At 40.3% G+C, this 17,328-nt stretch overlaps 1 protein-coding gene across 9 annotated transcripts in view; it reads left to right on the plus strand.

Moving 5' to 3' along the window:
* PTPRM (protein tyrosine phosphatase receptor type M) overlaps positions 1 to 17,328 on the plus strand; it is an 806,292-nt gene that overhangs the window by 383,345 nt on the left and 405,619 nt on the right. For all 9 annotated transcript variants that reach the window (XM_040479372.1, XM_040479375.1, XM_040479373.1 and 6 more), the window contains one exon: positions 3,196 to 3,489. In XM_040479372.1, the coding sequence (XP_040335306.1) occupies positions 3,196 to 3,489 (294 nt within the window). The remainder of the gene's footprint in view (positions 1 to 3,195; positions 3,490 to 17,328) is intronic.

Consider the following 17,328-nt stretch of genomic DNA (forward strand, 5'->3'; position numbering starts at 1 on the left):
CTTAATTTTTTTTGAGTTTGTAACTTTCTTGAGATCATGCACTGATTTGGCACCAACCCCCCAAATGAAACCCAAGTCATTTTTTATCTTCTTTCCTATCTTATTCATGCCTGCCACTGCTTTTGAAATCTGGAACATGAAAAAGAAATATTTAATAGAGTCTCCATAATTTGTGTGTATGCATCTATATCAATATTATTTAATTATGTGAGAGAGATATTAGGGATTCACATGCATATCTATTACTGTATGTTTATGTATCTGTATATGCATAAATTCTTTCATTGCTGGCTTGGTTCGGAATTACAGTTGACCCTTGAACAATCAAGAGTTAGAGGCACGGACCTCTGCATAGTTGAAAATCTACATATAACTTTTGACTTCCCAGAAACTTAACCAATAGCCTGTTGTTGACTGGAAGCCTTACCCATAACATAAACAGTCAATTAACACACATTTCATATATGTATTATATCTGTATTCTTACAATAAAGTAACCTAGAGAAAAGAAAATGTTATTAAGAAAATCACAAGGAAGGGGCGCCTGGGTGGTGCAGTCGGTTAAGTGTCCGACTTCAGCCAGGTCACGATCTCGCGGTCCGTGGGTTCGAGCCCCGCGTCGGGCTCTGGGCTGATGGCTCAGAGCCTGGAGCCTGTTTCCGATTCTGTGTCTCCCTCTCTCTCTGCCCCTCCCCCGTTCATGCTGTGTCTCTCTCTGTCCCAAAAATAAATAAATGTTGAAAAAAAAAATTAAAAAAAAAAAAGAAGAAAATCACAAGGAAGAGAAAATACATTTACAGGACTGGAAAAAATCCGCATATAAGTGGGCTTATGCAGTTCACACTGTGTTCGTCAAGGCTCAACTCTTTTGATCATAATTTTCACTGTCAATTGGTCACGTATTTTAAATTGCTTTTTATCACTTGGTATAGATTGAATTCCTTCCTCCCTCCCTCCCTTTCTCCTTTCCTTCCTTCCTTCCCTTTGGGAAAATGTATTCAAAATTTATATATTGACTTATTCTGGGACTGATTCTTCCAGCAAACCCACAAGTATTTTGGGATGTCTGTTGCAATTGTTTGCAGGTTCTAGTTGAATCTTTCATTTGATTTCACATATTTGGTACTTTTCTTCATGGGGAATTAATAGAGAAAATATTCTCAGGTCAAACAAGCACTAAAGTTTTGTCTATTTTAGGACACTATTAACAATATCCTAAATGAATGGGTGTGCTCAACTAACCTTCGTGGCCTTGCCCCTGAGTTGTAGTTTGAATGGCAGCTCAGCAACCCTTGCTAGCATTTGTGACTTCAAAGTAATTAACTGCTCTTTCAGCCTGGCTACATCACTGCCTTAGGATATACTATAAAAGGCCCATTTCATGTCTCGGTTCAAGGAATCGCCTGATGATATAAATTGATGTTAAATCACGATGAGTTGAGTAAGAACTGTTTAAAGAAATGAAGAGCTAGCACAAAGTTGTAGTTTATGAACAATAGGAACATAGTTTAGTAAGTTTACATGAATTTTATAGTCCTCCAAATACGATTCATCCTTTAGTGTCTATTTTGACTCGGTGTAATGAGATTTCCCAGGTATTTTAGAAAGCCGATATGACTCATCATACTCCATCCACCAAAGAGAACTGATGTTGCTGTTTATATTAGATTAGTTTAGGCATCTACCAGGTGTCATCTCAAGGGCCAAGGTCAGGTGGTCCTGGCTGCCCTGAGATCCCTTTCAGCAGGAAATACCATCATGGTCAATTGGCTGTGTCTGCTGTTGGAGATGACAGAATTTGCATCATGCAAGCTAGCATAAGCCAGTAGTGGAATATAGCAGACTTTATTTTTTGTGCACTCATGAGCTAAATGAGGAGTTGAAATACACACACTCACACACACACACATACACACAGGCACAAACCACCTGTGGAAACATTCTTGAAAACAAAATTAGATCTTACATTTCTTCTTGGATAGAGATTCACTAAGATAGAAATACGTTATTTTGTACATTACCTCCTTTGTCAGTATCATGTGTGGCACCATTTCTAGTGACATTGGGCACACAGGATGCCTTCATTTGGTGCTTGGCAAGCCACTCAACCAGCACCTCACTAATAAACTCGGAATGCTATTAAAAAAAAATTACCTACTTCTCCCTTTTCAGACAATGATCTAGAAAGAGTCCATCTCTGATTTTAAAGAATGAACGAGATATTTTTTTTGGCTTTAAAGAGTATTAACTATTGATTGCCTAGAATTTTACCAAATTGAGCACAGCTTGCACTTTGCCTTAGAGCTTTTCTTTCTACTCTCTGCTTGAATCAGACTCATTCCTGAAGGTTCCTTGAACAGCAGCAGTGGCAGGCAGGCTTTATTGCCCAAACTTCTTACTCCTCCTGTAGCTGAATGAGTCCATTGTGGTGGATTTTTGGGAAACAGGTCACCCTGGAAATGCATTTATGCCGAGATAAACTATAATTTCGGCCGTGTTTTCAAACTGATGATATCTTTGGGATATAAATATAGGGAAACTGAATTTAATATTCTAGATAACTGGCACCTTTGATGATTTCAAAGACATTCTCAGTAAGGAAGTTGGCAGTAGAGTGCCTCATGGAGCTTAAGTACTACCACTGAGAGAGCTTTTTAGCAAGTTACTTTTAGTGGGGAAAAAATCCTTTGACACCTTTGTAGGTGTATGAGAGAAATGAGTTGTGTCCTAAAACAACCTGGGGGTATACCTCCTTGAGCGATCTTAGGTTTTAAAGATGGTTTACTTCACAAATTTGAACATTATGAAAAGCTGCATCAGTACACTTCTTAAAAATAACCTAAACCAAACTATTCTCATCAGTTCACTCCCGAAGTATTCATGGCTTCTGTATGTTAATACATGATGCACGTTTAGCTATTTAAAGTTTTTTTAAGCTTATTTATTTTGAGTGAGAGAGAGAGCAAGTGGGGGAGGGACAGCGGACAGGGAGAGAGAGAATCCCAAGCAGGTTCCACGCTGTCAGCGCAGAGCTCGACCGGGGGCTCCATCTTACAAAGGGTGAGGTCATGATCTGAGCCGAAACCAAGAGTCACGGGCTCAAGCGACTGAGCCGGCCAGGCGCCGCACACATTTAGCTCTTTTAAAACTGAAGAGCCAAGTGTCTGAAAGATAGCTCTGTGGTTTGCCTTTCAGAACCACCTGTTCCCATCGCTCCTCCCCAGCTGGCCTCCGTGGGGGCAACCTACCTGTGGATCCAACTCAATGCCAACTCCATCAATGGTGACGGGCCCATTGTTGCCCGAGAGGTGGAATACTGCACGGCAAGCGGGAGCTGGAATGACCGGCAGCCAGTGGATTCCACGAGTTACAAAATCGGGCACCTGGACCCGGATACCGAGTATGAGATCAGCGTGCTGCTCACCAGACCCGGGGAGGGCGGCACTGGGTCTCCTGGGCCAGCTCTCCGGACAAGAACAAAGTGTGCCGGTGAGTAAGGGAGACCTGGGACTCCTTGTTACTGCCTTCCTGGCGTTGACCTACAGCACGGTGTTTATCAGGTATTAACCTGCTCCCCAGCTCTGTCAGCATCCTCCGCAGGAACAAATAATTCCCTTTGCCCGGGAACAGTAACCCAACAGGACTTTGGGACCCAAGGCTTGGTATTTCCAGGCAGCCTTCACCTCCTTTCTTTCCTTTTCCCTATTTTTTTTTTTTTTATTTACACCTTCCTGTGAGTATCATCTAGTTTGTATAGGCATTCTCCCTAAGGTTGACGTAAACTGTCTGCTTTGATGATGTCTGCTCATAGGTCACATCCTCTCACCCTGGTCCCCTTGTTTTATGTTTACAGTTAATGCGCTTTTAGCCTGGAGGGGCACCGGAATAATAGATTCCATCTTAGTGATAGCTTTAAAGCTGTGTTTTTATTGATGGATATTTAATGGAGGGGCTGCTTGCCAATGACGTGGGGCCCATTTGTAAAATAAGCAAGGGTGATTTGTGGGCTGCGTGCACTCTTCAAGTTTAGATTATAAAGTTCTAATTGACTGTGCCGAGCCCATTCTGCAGCTTAACTAAAGTGGGGTTGATGGAGGGAGAGGTGTAGAGTTTTAGAAAAATCAAAACCTGAAGAAAGCTCCCGTGAGAAGGTGTAGTGCTTTCTGTGTGGCTACTTTCTGCCAGGGAAGGGGAGAGAAATAATACATGGGGATACTCCAGTGTTCTTTCCTCATTTAGATGAAGAATCCCTATATTGAACTGTGGGTTGTGGTGAGGAAATGCAATAAATTTTTATGGAATCAATCGAGTCCTCAGATAACATTCTTTAAGTAGACGCATCAGTATGTTTCGTTTCTTTTTTTAACTTTTGAAGGTACTCAGAGCACAGTCTGACCCTGGTTGGTAGGAGAAATGATTAAATCTGAACAGGTGTAGATGTTTCAGTATTTTTTCTTTATACTGTGGAGTGGGTACTGTTTCCACAAGTTCAAAACTTTATGGAAGAATTCTGTATTTGTGTTGTTGTTGTGGTTTTTTAAAATTTCATTAGAAAAGGGAACAGCTACTTCCCCCCCCCCCTCCCCGGGGATACATGATGGGCCTGTTCTAGCCAACTGAGTGTCCCCCATCGGGTGCTCAAGCCACCTGCCATGCAGGGTCTCTGGAGTAAACAGCAGTTCTGGACGGGCCCTTCACACAGCCCTGGCTGATGGCTCCAAGGAGAAAGGAGTTTGAAAACCCATTCTCTTCCTCACTTCTCCAAATGATGGCGTCTCCTCTTTTTAGTTGAATAAAACTGCCCTTCTTTTTTTTGTGAAACAATTTCTCGTATTGTCTTATCATCTGTTGCAGGGCAACCTGTGGCCATGTATAACACTGTCTACATCATTTCGCAGTAGAGGCATTGCTCTCAAATCTGTTATTGATTTGATAACTGCCTTGTGAAGTCTCCAGGGCAGATACTGTCACCCCCTTTTACGGGTGGGGAAATGGGAGCCCACAAGGACCCGCTCCCCTCCAAGTATGCTCCGTTCGCAGTACGTTTAGTATGATTTCACCTCAGTGTGATTTTAAGGAATCCTATTTTGAGCATGGCAATATATAGTCTCCCTCTCTGTCCAAAATAAAGGGTAGAATTCCATTGTCTAGACCGGAGAGATGATACCATCTGTTCCATTCTCGTCACTGACAACCCCGCCTACGTAATGTTTCCAGTCCTGTTCTTCCTTCCAGATTTTGTCTTTTCTCTTGGTTTTCTGCCTGTTTCAGCTATTGACACAATTGTTCTGTACATTTCCCCTGAATATAATGCTTGTATTTTTTTTTATTGCTGCCTGATGTGTACATGTATAACTCTCAAAGAGACGGCGTGCCTTTTAGAACACCTTGTCAGTCCTTTTGAAGAGATTAAAACCAATTTTGAATTGATATGTGCATGCCAACACTCTGCCTTAAAAGGTTTTAAACCTCACTTAAGCAAGGAAGCCTGATGATAAAGCATGCTTTTTCATCTTACTGTTTGCAACCTCAGGTTCAACTACTCTGTCAGTGTCATGTGCTGGTGTTGAACATGGTTGAAAGACCTGCAGTTGGACATAGAAGTATGTTAGGTCAGAGAGTCAAAGCTAGAAATGAGAGGGGGAGGCATGATAGGTGGGCGAGGAAAGTGAAGTCCAATTTCTCTTTACTTTATGAAGAAATACAGGTTCACCCTTTCTTGACCTGAGGCTTTTGAGAAAATGGGAAGAAAAGGCTGGTGGCCGTGGCTGATAAGCAGTGGGACGTCGTGGAAGGCAGGACTGAGTTACAAGGCAGGATACAGGTGCTGCAGACTATAGACTGAAAAGTGTGGTACGGTCCCAGACTGTCACTCGGATGGTTTGTGGGCATTTGGGGCTCCCAAGGAGCGAGTCATGGAGCTTATAAGCGGGGGTGGGGTGGGGAGGCTTTAAGCGTGCCACCAAGTAGATGGAAAATGTCCGTGGCCGGGCTTGAACACGAACACTGAATGAACCTGATAGGGTGATGTGGGGTAGGAATAGTTGCACATTTCATCCTGTATGGTTTAAATCCCAACAGTACTACTGTAGAATTAGAGTAATAAAATTTAGCAGCAGAATATACAAAAAAGAGATTGAGGATTTGGATTAAATGTGTGGGAATCCATAATATGACCCATACCACTCTATAATGCTATTTCCTCAGCCCTATCCCCCACCAAAAACAAAACAAAACAAAACAAAACCTACTATAATTTTAGGTTGCATTAAGAAAGCCAAACACCCATGTTGAAGGAGGTGATATCTTAACGTACCGGTGCTAGGTTGCCTCACTGTAATTATCACACTTATTTCTGATCCCTGAGTTTTAAGCAAGAGAGCACGAAATGGACTGTACTCCAGGGATAGCACCCAGGTTAGGAAAGTTTCTGGAACCTTGCTCTACCAATGAGGAATGATGGAAAGAATTTAGAAAGGTGGTGGAGAAGAACAGAGGGCCTGTGCAAATTTGACAAGAACTGAATCATGAATGGTGAGTTTGCAACGGCTGATCCCTCCAAGCAGAACCTGACATTGTAGAAGGTGATTTCTGTATTCAGAAAAGGATTGAACTGGTTGACCCTGCAGATCTCTTCAACATGAAGATTCTGTGATTCTTGCATTGTTCTCTTTCTAATGAGATGGTCCATCGTATGTTTTTATCCTGAAAGTCTTTGACTTTCACTTTTATTTTATCTGTGTCCAGATATTCCCTTCTCGTGCTTGTCAAGTCCTGTTCTGCAGACTAGTGGAGGTCTGTGATGACATTTACAAAAATCTAAGCTCAAAGGGGGAAAATACTGCATTTTTAGCGCTGCTAAGTAAATTAAATTTGAAGAGATGACTCTTATTTTGAGATACGGCACCTGGTTTTTGTGTTAAAATATCCTTTTTATGAAATGATAATGCTGGAAGTTACTCAAGCCATAGTTAGTAGTCGAAAATGGAGGCTCTGGGACCAGGCTGCCAGGGTTTGAGTTCTGGCTCTGCCCGGAGCTATACACGTGACCGTGGGAAAACTGCTTACCTTCTGTGGACTTTCACTGCCTTATCCATCAAATGGGGATGATAATAAAAATATATATCTTGGGGGTGCCTGGGTGGCTCAGTCGGTTAAGCGTCCGACTTCAGCTCAGGTCATGATCTCACAGCCTGTAAGTTCGAGCCCCGCATCAGGCTCTGTGCTGACAGCTTCTGATTCTGTGTATCCCTGTCTCTCTGCCCTTCCCCTGCTCATGCTCAGTCTCTCTCTCTCAAAAAATATATAAACATTAAAAAAAATTTTTAAATATATATCTTGTAGTATGGCCATGAAGCCTTCACGAGCTAATGTGTCTAAGGTATCTAGAGTAGAAGCTTACATATAGCAAATGGTCAATAAAAGTCAACTGCCATTTAAAATAAAAGTCTTTAAACATTTCTAATCAAAATAATTAGATGTTAACAACCTGATTTTGTTGCCCTGGATGTTTTACAAATAATTACTTACCTGGTAAATTGAAAATCTGAGGACCCGTTTTATATCACGGGCTCATAGAATTCTCAGCCTTAGAGCACTGCATTCATGACAAACGTCATTTCTCTCATGTCTTCTATGAAATCTGTTTCTTTTGGACAAGTTTTCGGCTTTCATTTCTGTGCCACACCACTGAGACCTGTCCTGTCGTGTTTTGGTGACACCCATGAAAATGTATTTGACTTCTTGCATTAAAACGGCAAGATCAGTATTTATTGTCCTTCTCTGGGCAATGGAATTGATTTTCATGTGCGGCTAGTAGACACAATCTCATTACCTGGTCAGATGTCTTTCAAGAATTGTAGCACGCTTCTAGAGCTCTTGCTCCTTGTGTTTCTCAGAATTATTTTCAAATATATGCACAGGCTCTGTGCGTGTGACCTCGATCAAATCACTTAGCTTCTCCGGTTCTGTCTCCTTATCTTTAAATAAGGGCCATGACACCTGCTCTGACTGTATCAGAGGTGTTTATGAAAATCAGGTTAGATCTTATCTGTAAAGGTATTTTACAAATGATAAATATATTCTGCTTATACAGTGTAGGGTATTTTTAAAAAAATGATTACGATAAGGAGCAAGTTTCAAGATTTATACACATACCCACGTATCTTCCAGTTTTGCTGTTCAGCTATAGTTGGGTAACCTCGGAGAATTGAAATTACTTCAGTATATCCAGTTAAGCAAAATATAATTTAGTTTGTGTTTTCTACTATCTCTTGTATTCTTATAATTATGTACAGCTAGATCCCACAAGCCATTAATTGGTAGCTCCTTGAAAAAGAGAAATGGGAGATGCTGTTAGATTAATTTTCACAGTGGACTTTTTATGTTTTATTTTGGGATCTTGATTTTATGTATCCTGGTTATTGTTTAACTGTGGCTGAGTGACTTACTAATAGCTGGCCCCAGGAGTTAAAGAAGGATGGTGGTAAACTAATGACCTAACAATTAAGATCGGTAAGAGTGGGAAAAAAGCAAAAGCAAAAACAAGCTGAACCGAAATACGTTCTTTAGAATTAACGTAACGAAGCATCTGGAAAAAAGAACGATTGCGCCTTAAAAAAAATGTATTTGTGAAATATTTATTGAACACCCAGATTTACAAGGCTCTGAGGGTAGAGCAGCTGGACAAGGTCTACCCTCCGAGCTGATCTCTTTGGGGTATGTGAGGGAGGAAATGTGCAGTCAATAAACAAATATATATACATACATATATACTATCGTAAATGCTGCACAGAAAGACAGAGGAGCTAGAGAATGGAGGGAAGCAGGAGATTTTTTTATTAGAGTATCTTTTATTTTTAATTGTGGTAAAATCACATTCCATAAAATTTGCCATCTTAACCATCTCTAAGTGTATGGTTCAATAATGCTGAGTACATTCGATCTCTAGAACTGATTCCTTTTGCAAAACTGAAACTCTATAGCCATACAGATTCCCCAACCCCTGTCGCCAGGCCCCACCAACTACCACTCTACTTCCTACCTCCATGAATGTAACTACTAGGTGCCTCACGTAAGTGGAATCATGTAAAATTTGCCCTTTTGTTACTGGCTTATTCCATTGGTGTTATGTCCTTAAGGTTCATTCATATTATAGCATGTGTGATTGGACCTTTTTAATTAACCTGATAATTGTATTGTTTATACTTAGTTTATGTGACTTTTTGTAAACTATTTTGAGACTTTAAGCACCAACTTGGGCTTTTAATGAAATTCATAATGCTCAGTGTATTAATTTTTTAATGTTTATTTTTTTGAGAGAGACACCAAGCATGAGTGGGGAAGGACAGAGAGAGAGAGGGAGAGACACACATGAAGCAGGCTCCAGGCTCTGAGCTGTCAGCACAGAGCCCATTGTGGGGCTCGAACCCATGAACCGCAAGATCATGACCTGAGTGCTCAATGTATTAAAAAACACTTCATCTTTATGACTCATGGAAGCCTTGCCTACTAAAGCAGGTAGTACTATTGTGCTTCCAGAGAGTCAAAGTACAAATAAGTACTCTAGAAGTACTGTCGCAGATGGTACAGCCGTCCTGTCAGCCGTTGACCTTCTGTTTGTCAAGAATAGAGTGATACAAGAAATTTTAGATTGTTTTTTACAATGTACCATTCTTTTAAACTAGTAAAGGTGGGTACCTTTTATGCCTATTTGCATAGAGGTGTATATTTGTTCTGTGTATACCTCATTGGAACCTTTACATCATTGTAATAGAAACTTCAGAGCGCCTGGGTGGCTCAGTCTGTTGAGTGTCCCACTTCGGCTCAGGTAATGATCTCACAGTTTGTGAGTTCGAGCACTGAATTGGGCTCTCCGCTGTCAGCATGGAGCCCACTTGGGATCTTCTGTCTTCCTCTCTCTCTTTCTCTGCCTCTTCCCTGCTTGCTTGCTCTCTTTCTCTCAAAAATAAATAAACTTAAAAAAAAAAAAAAGAAACTCCAAACATATGTTACATTAAAATTTCTTTTTGGTCTGCTCAGTTACTTCCATAACATGTAATTAAAGCCCTCTTATCTTCAGTGACACGAGACGTGGGCCATGTTTCCCATGTGCTTTTGGGTCCCTACCCCTTTAGATACTCTATGGTCTGGGACAGATTGAGTTTGTGCCCAACCCATTGTGGAATATTTTCATGTATCTCATGTTCTTTGTGACAGCAGTTGTTCTGTTGCACGAGAACAAATATATTTGTGTATATTTATTCTCGTGTGTCCTTGCCATGGGCTTTGATGAACACATGTATACGTGAGCAAGGGCTCAGAGGCCCTGACCATGGAAATGCTCTGTGGAACTACAGGGCTGGAGTTTCATGTGGTTTTTCAACACACACCCTGAGGACGTCTCTTAGTGTACTTTTATAGTAGTACCTTCTGTCCTACCTGCTCTTGTCTAAATCTCACGAGATTTTGGTTAATATTGGTTTTGAAATGTTAATCCCCGGGTTTGCTAAATGTGACACTGGAGAGAGTGGTTTTATTTTTATTCATTTTTAATTTTTTCAAAGTTTATTTATTTTGAGAGCAGGGGAGGGTCAGAGAGAGAGGGAGAGAGAGAGTATCTCAAGCAGTCTCCATACTGTCAGTGCAGAGCCCGATGCAGGGCTCGAACTCATAAACCATGAGATGACCTGAACCAAAATCAAGAGTCAGACGCTTAACTGAGCCACCAGGCACCCCAAGACTGGTTTTAAATACACCTGAATGAGATTCACATATGGGAAAAGAGGAGTGATAGCTTCTCAGCAAGCGGGCCGTACATGATGCCCAGACTGTGCGATACTTGCATTCCACTGAAGGCCAGCATCTCTGTGTCTTAGTTCTACTTGTGGGAGAAAAAGAATCATTCTGGTTGCAGTGGGGCTGATCTGAAATTATACCCTGCCAAGGGTTGCCTGGGTGGCTCAGTTGGTTAAGCGTTGACACTTGATTTCAGCTCAGGTCCTGATCTCACCTCACAGCTCATGAGTTCGAGCTCCACAATGGGCTAGTGTGGAGCCTGCTTGAGATTTTCTCTCTGCCCCTCCTCTGCTTGTGCTCTCTCTCAATAATAATAATAATAATACCCCTGCCAAAACCTGATTTGTTTTCTTCCTGTATCAAGGATAGCCTAATTTGTCTTTTCCGTACAAAACTGTCACAAATATGAATTTGGACTTACACGGTTGACCCATGGGCCCTCATGAGCAGGAGGGAGCCTCTCTAAGATCTAACAATGGCTGCTATTCATGGGAAATACAGGCCAGAGACCTCACTGAATGGAACATAATTTATTTTTAATTTAAATTTATTTACTAGGGGAAAAAGTAGTGTTCTAGTTCTACTTCTGAAACAGCTCTGCCAAAGGGCATCATGTTTTTAATGCATTTCCAACACATGAAACCATTAAGAACCTTTTTTAATTATAAACATTAAAAGGGCATACGAAGTAGTTTCCCTATGAGGCTCTAGATATAAATACATTGCATTAAGTAGCATCCTTGCATTTGGGCAGAGGACAGACTCATCGTGGCAATGCTGCATCTCCTTTTTTTTTATTATAATATAATCAGCAGGTGTGTACAGGTCTTTATGCCCAGAGGCTGCATAGTAACCTCCACCTCAGATCCTGCTGCCTTTAAAGACTGGGTCAGCACTTTCCCTGTGTGTGAACCCACGGGCATGTGGCATCGCCACCCAGGCACCCCTCTTTCACCTTAAAGTCTGACTGACTCGGGTAGTTCTGATACTAATAGCTAAAAACAGCTCAACAAATTACTTCTCTGTTCTGGACCTAACCTTCCAGGTAATTCTAGTCGCTGGCACCTTCTTCTTCATAGCACTGCCAGGAGAACGAAATGGGCTAATGTATGAAAAACGACTAGCCGAATACTTTGGTCACATGGCACGCCCTGAATTCGAAGTAGGCTTGCTAGAGGATTCTGATCAGTTTATAAAATTCATAAACTTGTCACCACCTGAGGATAGTACTACCATGGCAGAACCCTCCAGTTGGACTGTTAAGCCGAGCAGGTTGGGGTTTATTTGGCACACCTACATCAAGTTGCAGTTTGCTGTAAGTAACACAAAACATGCATGTATGTCCTCAAGCTAATGTCAAAAAATGATTACATGTTCACTGGAATCTGGGAGAATGTTGCATTTGGACTCTTTCAAGTGTCGTCAGGGTAGAAAACCGCGTACGGCCCAGAGTCACTGGAGGGTAGCAAAGAAAATAGGGTAACTTTGAACTTCACATGCGAGACATCGTTATTCTGTGATAGTCGGTGTGTTGCTATTATTAGTCGTGACTTGAGGAATGTTCTGACACTTTAAATCTTTGAAGAGTACTGCCCCCGACCCTGTCACCTCTAAGTTGGCCCAGAACACGCCAAGCTTGACAACTACAGTTGGATTAGAGCAACAAGGCAGCCTGTGGAGTATGAGTGTTTTGGGGGGCCGTCTTTCCTTTTGCCCTTGAGCCACAGACCTCAGGTAGTTTGGGGATCCTTACTGAATGAGATCAGAGATGAGGGTTCTGATGCTCTGGATGGAAGGAACTCAGGTACACAGGAAAAATCTTCCACTGTGAAGACTTTCTGAGACAGGCTAACCTGTGTTCTATGCCCCTGACCCAAGAGCAGAAAGATCTAGTCTCAGAATGGCTTTTATCTTCAGAACATCCTAGGAAAAGTTCACTCATTCTTAACTTCCCAGCTATACCATGTGTTTGTACCTGAGCCCTCAGATGCAGCATGTCCAAAACCAAGGTCAGGCGTTGGGAAATACAGTAGATGGATTTCATCTTTGACCTCATACTCCTGTGTGCCTCTACCCATCCTTCCCTAGGCATGCCCAGATTCATTCCTCTCTTATCGAACCAGCTGTCAGCATATTTGTCCCCGTTGATGTGGACAGATAACTCATCAGAGTACATTCTATGGCATTTGGCCTCCAATTAGAACTTGCCTGCTCTGTTCTGTAAGGATAAGGCTGTTCGTGTGGTTAAAAACTAAGTTAATAAGTAAAATACGTGAGAACTAAGACCTGCACAGTCGTAACAACAATTATGAAACCTTGATGATATGTCAAGATTTTAGTTTACGAGGGTCAACCATGCTCCTTTGCTTGTTTTTTTATAAATATTTTTTATACATTTTAAGAATATAAAGAACTGGTAATTACATCACATATTAGAATATATTGCGAGGGAATAGATAACTTTAAAAATGAATAATGCATGTCAACTAGATTAAAACCACAAATACAAGAAATTTTATTAGGAAGTATGGTTATATCTTTTCTTAAAATAAGAATGATAATAGAACTGTTTGATATCAAAATTGCTGATCTTCCAACCATGTTATTACACTTGTAGAAGGAATAATATAAGTAATAGAACTATTCAGATAAAATATTTCTATTGACCAAGTAGCAGCTCTTCTTCTATATAGATCTAGAAAAGTGACTGTAGACACAGATTTCCAGTGGGCATTGAAAACCCTCTCTAGCTTAAATTAGCAATAGAAAAGATACAGATGTTAATATATATTTCTGCTAAATATTATATATTGCTATTTCACTATTCGTAAGATAGACTATATTGCTTTTAAGTTGGATCATGAATCATCAAAAGTAACATTTTATTTGTTAATGTCTGTATCTTTTTGTCTATTTTAATTACTGAAGTAATAAGTGCCATATAAGGCGGCAAACAATACAGAAGTTAATAGATGCTCACATCTTTCTTTCAGTTTCTTTCCTGGGGATAATACTTAAGTGTTTTCCTTGCACATCTCTCTTTATGCCCGTATAGGCATATAAATATCAGTATATGTCCCAGATCTGTTCCTTACTGCTCATTCTATCAGAATGAGATCATATTGTACATGGTATTCTGCAATTTTATTTCACATTTGTCAAGTTACTAAACATCTCTCCAGTTGCTAGAGTCTAGTACTATATATATAGATATATAGATATATAGATATATAATTTAATTCTGAGGAGTATCTATTTATTTTTCTGGAATATGGGTGCTTTAATTACTCAGCTCTCCTCCCTTTTCTTTTTTTATGTGAGCTCTACGCCTACTTGAACTCATGATCATGAGATCAAGAATTGCATGCTCTACCCACTGATCCAGCCAGACACCCCTCAGCTCTCCTTTTTTTGATGGGTAGGGAGGTCATTGTTTTCTATTAAAATGCATATGTCAATAAATATTTGTACATATATTTCCTTATATTAAAATATTTTTATTTCTGTAGGTTACAGTTTTAATGTAGGACTGGTGGGACAAAGATAGATGCATTGAAGATTTTAGGAGATGTTGTCAGATTACTCTCCGGAAGGTTCTAGCATCAGCAATGTGTGACAGTTGATTTCTGAATGTACTTTTGAGCAGTGAATATTAATCTCTTAAATTTTGTTTTTATCAGCTCAGATATGGCACATCACTATTTTAATTTGCATTTCACTTTTTCTCGTGTTTCTAATTGACTTTTTATATTACTTCATCATGAACTTACCTATTTCTATCCTTAGGATACTTTTCCAGTTGTTCCCTTTTCATTTGGTAGGAGTGTTTTATATAGTAGGATTGTTAACCATTTGTCCTGTATTTTTTGAATATTTTCCCTCATTCTACTATTTGCCTTTTGACTTTATTCATGGTATATTTTATTAAAGAGAAATGTTTAAATTTATGTAGTTAAATCTATCAGTCTTACCCTCCAGGGCTATCCATATACTTTAATATATGATAAAACTGTCATTAGAATTTAAATCAATCCAAATGGAAGTGAATTTATTATCAGTAGATAGCCAGATATGAAGTAACATTTGCTAATTAAACTCTTATTTTTCCCTGTGGCTACTCACTTTCCAGTCTTGTTTTAGAAGTTATTTTCCCACATTGTCTTTGAATATTTTAAAGAGTTTTTACACTTAGATCTTCAGTCTGTGAAATTCTGGTCAGAAAGTCTTGCGAGGAAGACTACAGGACTGGGGAGTCTTCTGGGAAGGGTTCCTTTGCTCTTTAATTATGTACAAGGAAAAATGATCTTTTCTCACCTTTGCTATGGGATGCTATATGATGTCGTATCCAGGAAAGCAGCAGGTATCAATTGACCACCAGGAAATCAGCTGAAAGGATACTGAGTAGGAAAGCTGAGTAGACATAATCAAAATACTCTCCATCCCTCATTTTAGTTTGTTTCATTTATGTATTCATTTATTAATTTATTTGACAAATACTTATTAAGACTCCATGATTTGACAGGTATCCTCTAGGCTTTGGGAGAAGCCCAAAATGGTGAGAAAAACAAATGAATACATTGCCCTCATGGATGTAACTTTCTAATTCAGAAAGTCTTCCATTGTTTTTTTGGGGCGCCTGGGTGGCTCAGTCAGTTGAGCGTCCAACTTCAGCTCAGGTCATGATCTCATGGTTCTTGAGTTTGAGACCCTGGTTGGGATCTGTGCTGACAGCTCAGAGCCTGGAGTCTGCTTTGGATTCTGTGTCTCCGTCTCTCTCTGTCCCTTCCCTGCTCATGCTCTGTCTCTCTGTCTCTGTCTCTCTCTCTCTCTCTCTTTCTCAAAAGTAAATAAACATTTAAAAATAAAAATAAAATCTGCCATTGGTTTTCAATGCATGCACATATTTAAGTGAAGCAAGGCTTGCATAGATTACCCGAACAGTGTAGGGAGGAGGTTCTGACAGTAACCATAAACATCAGGGCAGACTTTACAAATAAATCATTTTTATCGGGGTGCTTTGTGCTGCAAGTAACATAAAGCCAGTTCATATAAATTAATAAGGAAACTTACGAACTTGTAGTAACAGGAAATCCATAGATAAATCAGTCACACTTTACAGGTTGTTGATTTGATTTCTCAGTAGTATTACCCGGGACATGAGTTCTTTCCAAATCTCCCTTGCATTGGTTTCACCCCAAGGCTGGTCTTCTTCATGGTCATAAGAAGGCCTTTAGAAGCAACTAGGAAAATATGCTTTATTCAAATCTGTCAGAAGGGGAAGAGAAACATTTCCCCAAATTTAGAATATCATTCCTTTCTTTCAATCTATTAGGCCAGTAAGGACTAATAATAATTGCCAGGAGATTTTTGTGAAATACTTGGCTTAGTGTCCTTATTCTCAAACTTTAATGTAGTTTAGTGATGTTAATGTATATCAGAATCACCTGGAAGCCTTGTTAAAAGGCAGATCTCCAGGTCCCATCCCAGAGTTTATGATTCAATAGGTTTGGGGTCAGGCTCAGCAATGTATATTTCTAACAGATTCCCAGAGGGTGCTAATGTTGCCAGTTGAGAATTGCTGATTTGGAGGAATGCAGATATACCCTTGTATCACACACCTGTTAAAACTCAGGACACTGACAAAACCTCTCGCTGGTGCAGATGTAGAGCAAGAGAAACTCTCAGTCGTTGCCAGTGGGAATGCAGAACAGTACAGCCACTTTGCAAGACAGCTTGGCAACTTCTTACAAAATGAAATACACTCCTGTCGTGCAATCCAGCAATAGGTCTTCTTGGTATTTACTCAGAGGAGTTGAAAACTTATAACCGCCCCCAAACCCTCACCTGGATGTTTACAGTAGCTTTGTTTATAATTGCCAAAACTTGGAGGCTACCAAGATGTTCTTCAGGAAGACACTAAAGAAACTGGCACATCAAGACAATGGAATATTATTCGTTGCTAAAAAGAAATGAGCTATCAAGCCATGAAAAGACATGGAGGAAATGTAAACGCATATTACTAAGTGAAAAGTCCAATTGTAAAGGCTATGTGTGTATACTTCCAAGTATATGACATTCTGGAAAAGGCAAAATTGTGGAGACGGCGAAAAGTTCAGTGGTTTCCAAGGTTTAAAGGGGAGAGACGGATGAATAGGTGGGGCGCAGAGGATTTTTAGGGCAGTGAAAATACGCTGCATGATTCTGTAATGGTGACTACATGTTACTATACGTTTTTCCAAACCCAGAGAATGTACCACACAGAGAGTGAACCCTGATGTATACTATAGACTCTGGCTGATAATGATGTGTCAATGTAGGATCACCAGTTGTGACAAACATACCACTGTGGTGGGGGAAGGAGATATTGGGGGAAACCACACATGTGTGGGGAGGCAGGCGTATATGGGAAATCTGCTCAGTTTTGGCTATAAACCTAAAACTGGTTTAAAAATAAAAAAGGTATATTCTTGGGTCTAGAGATGGGACGAGCTATCCCTGAGCCACAGGGCATGGAGAACAAAAGCTGAATGA

Source organism: Herpailurus yagouaroundi, unplaced genomic scaffold (genome assembly GCF_014898765.1).
Source record: "Herpailurus yagouaroundi ecotype Mexico unplaced genomic scaffold, PumYag 142, whole genome shotgun sequence".
NCBI classification, from domain to species: Eukaryota; Metazoa; Chordata; class Mammalia; order Carnivora; family Felidae; genus Herpailurus; species Herpailurus yagouaroundi.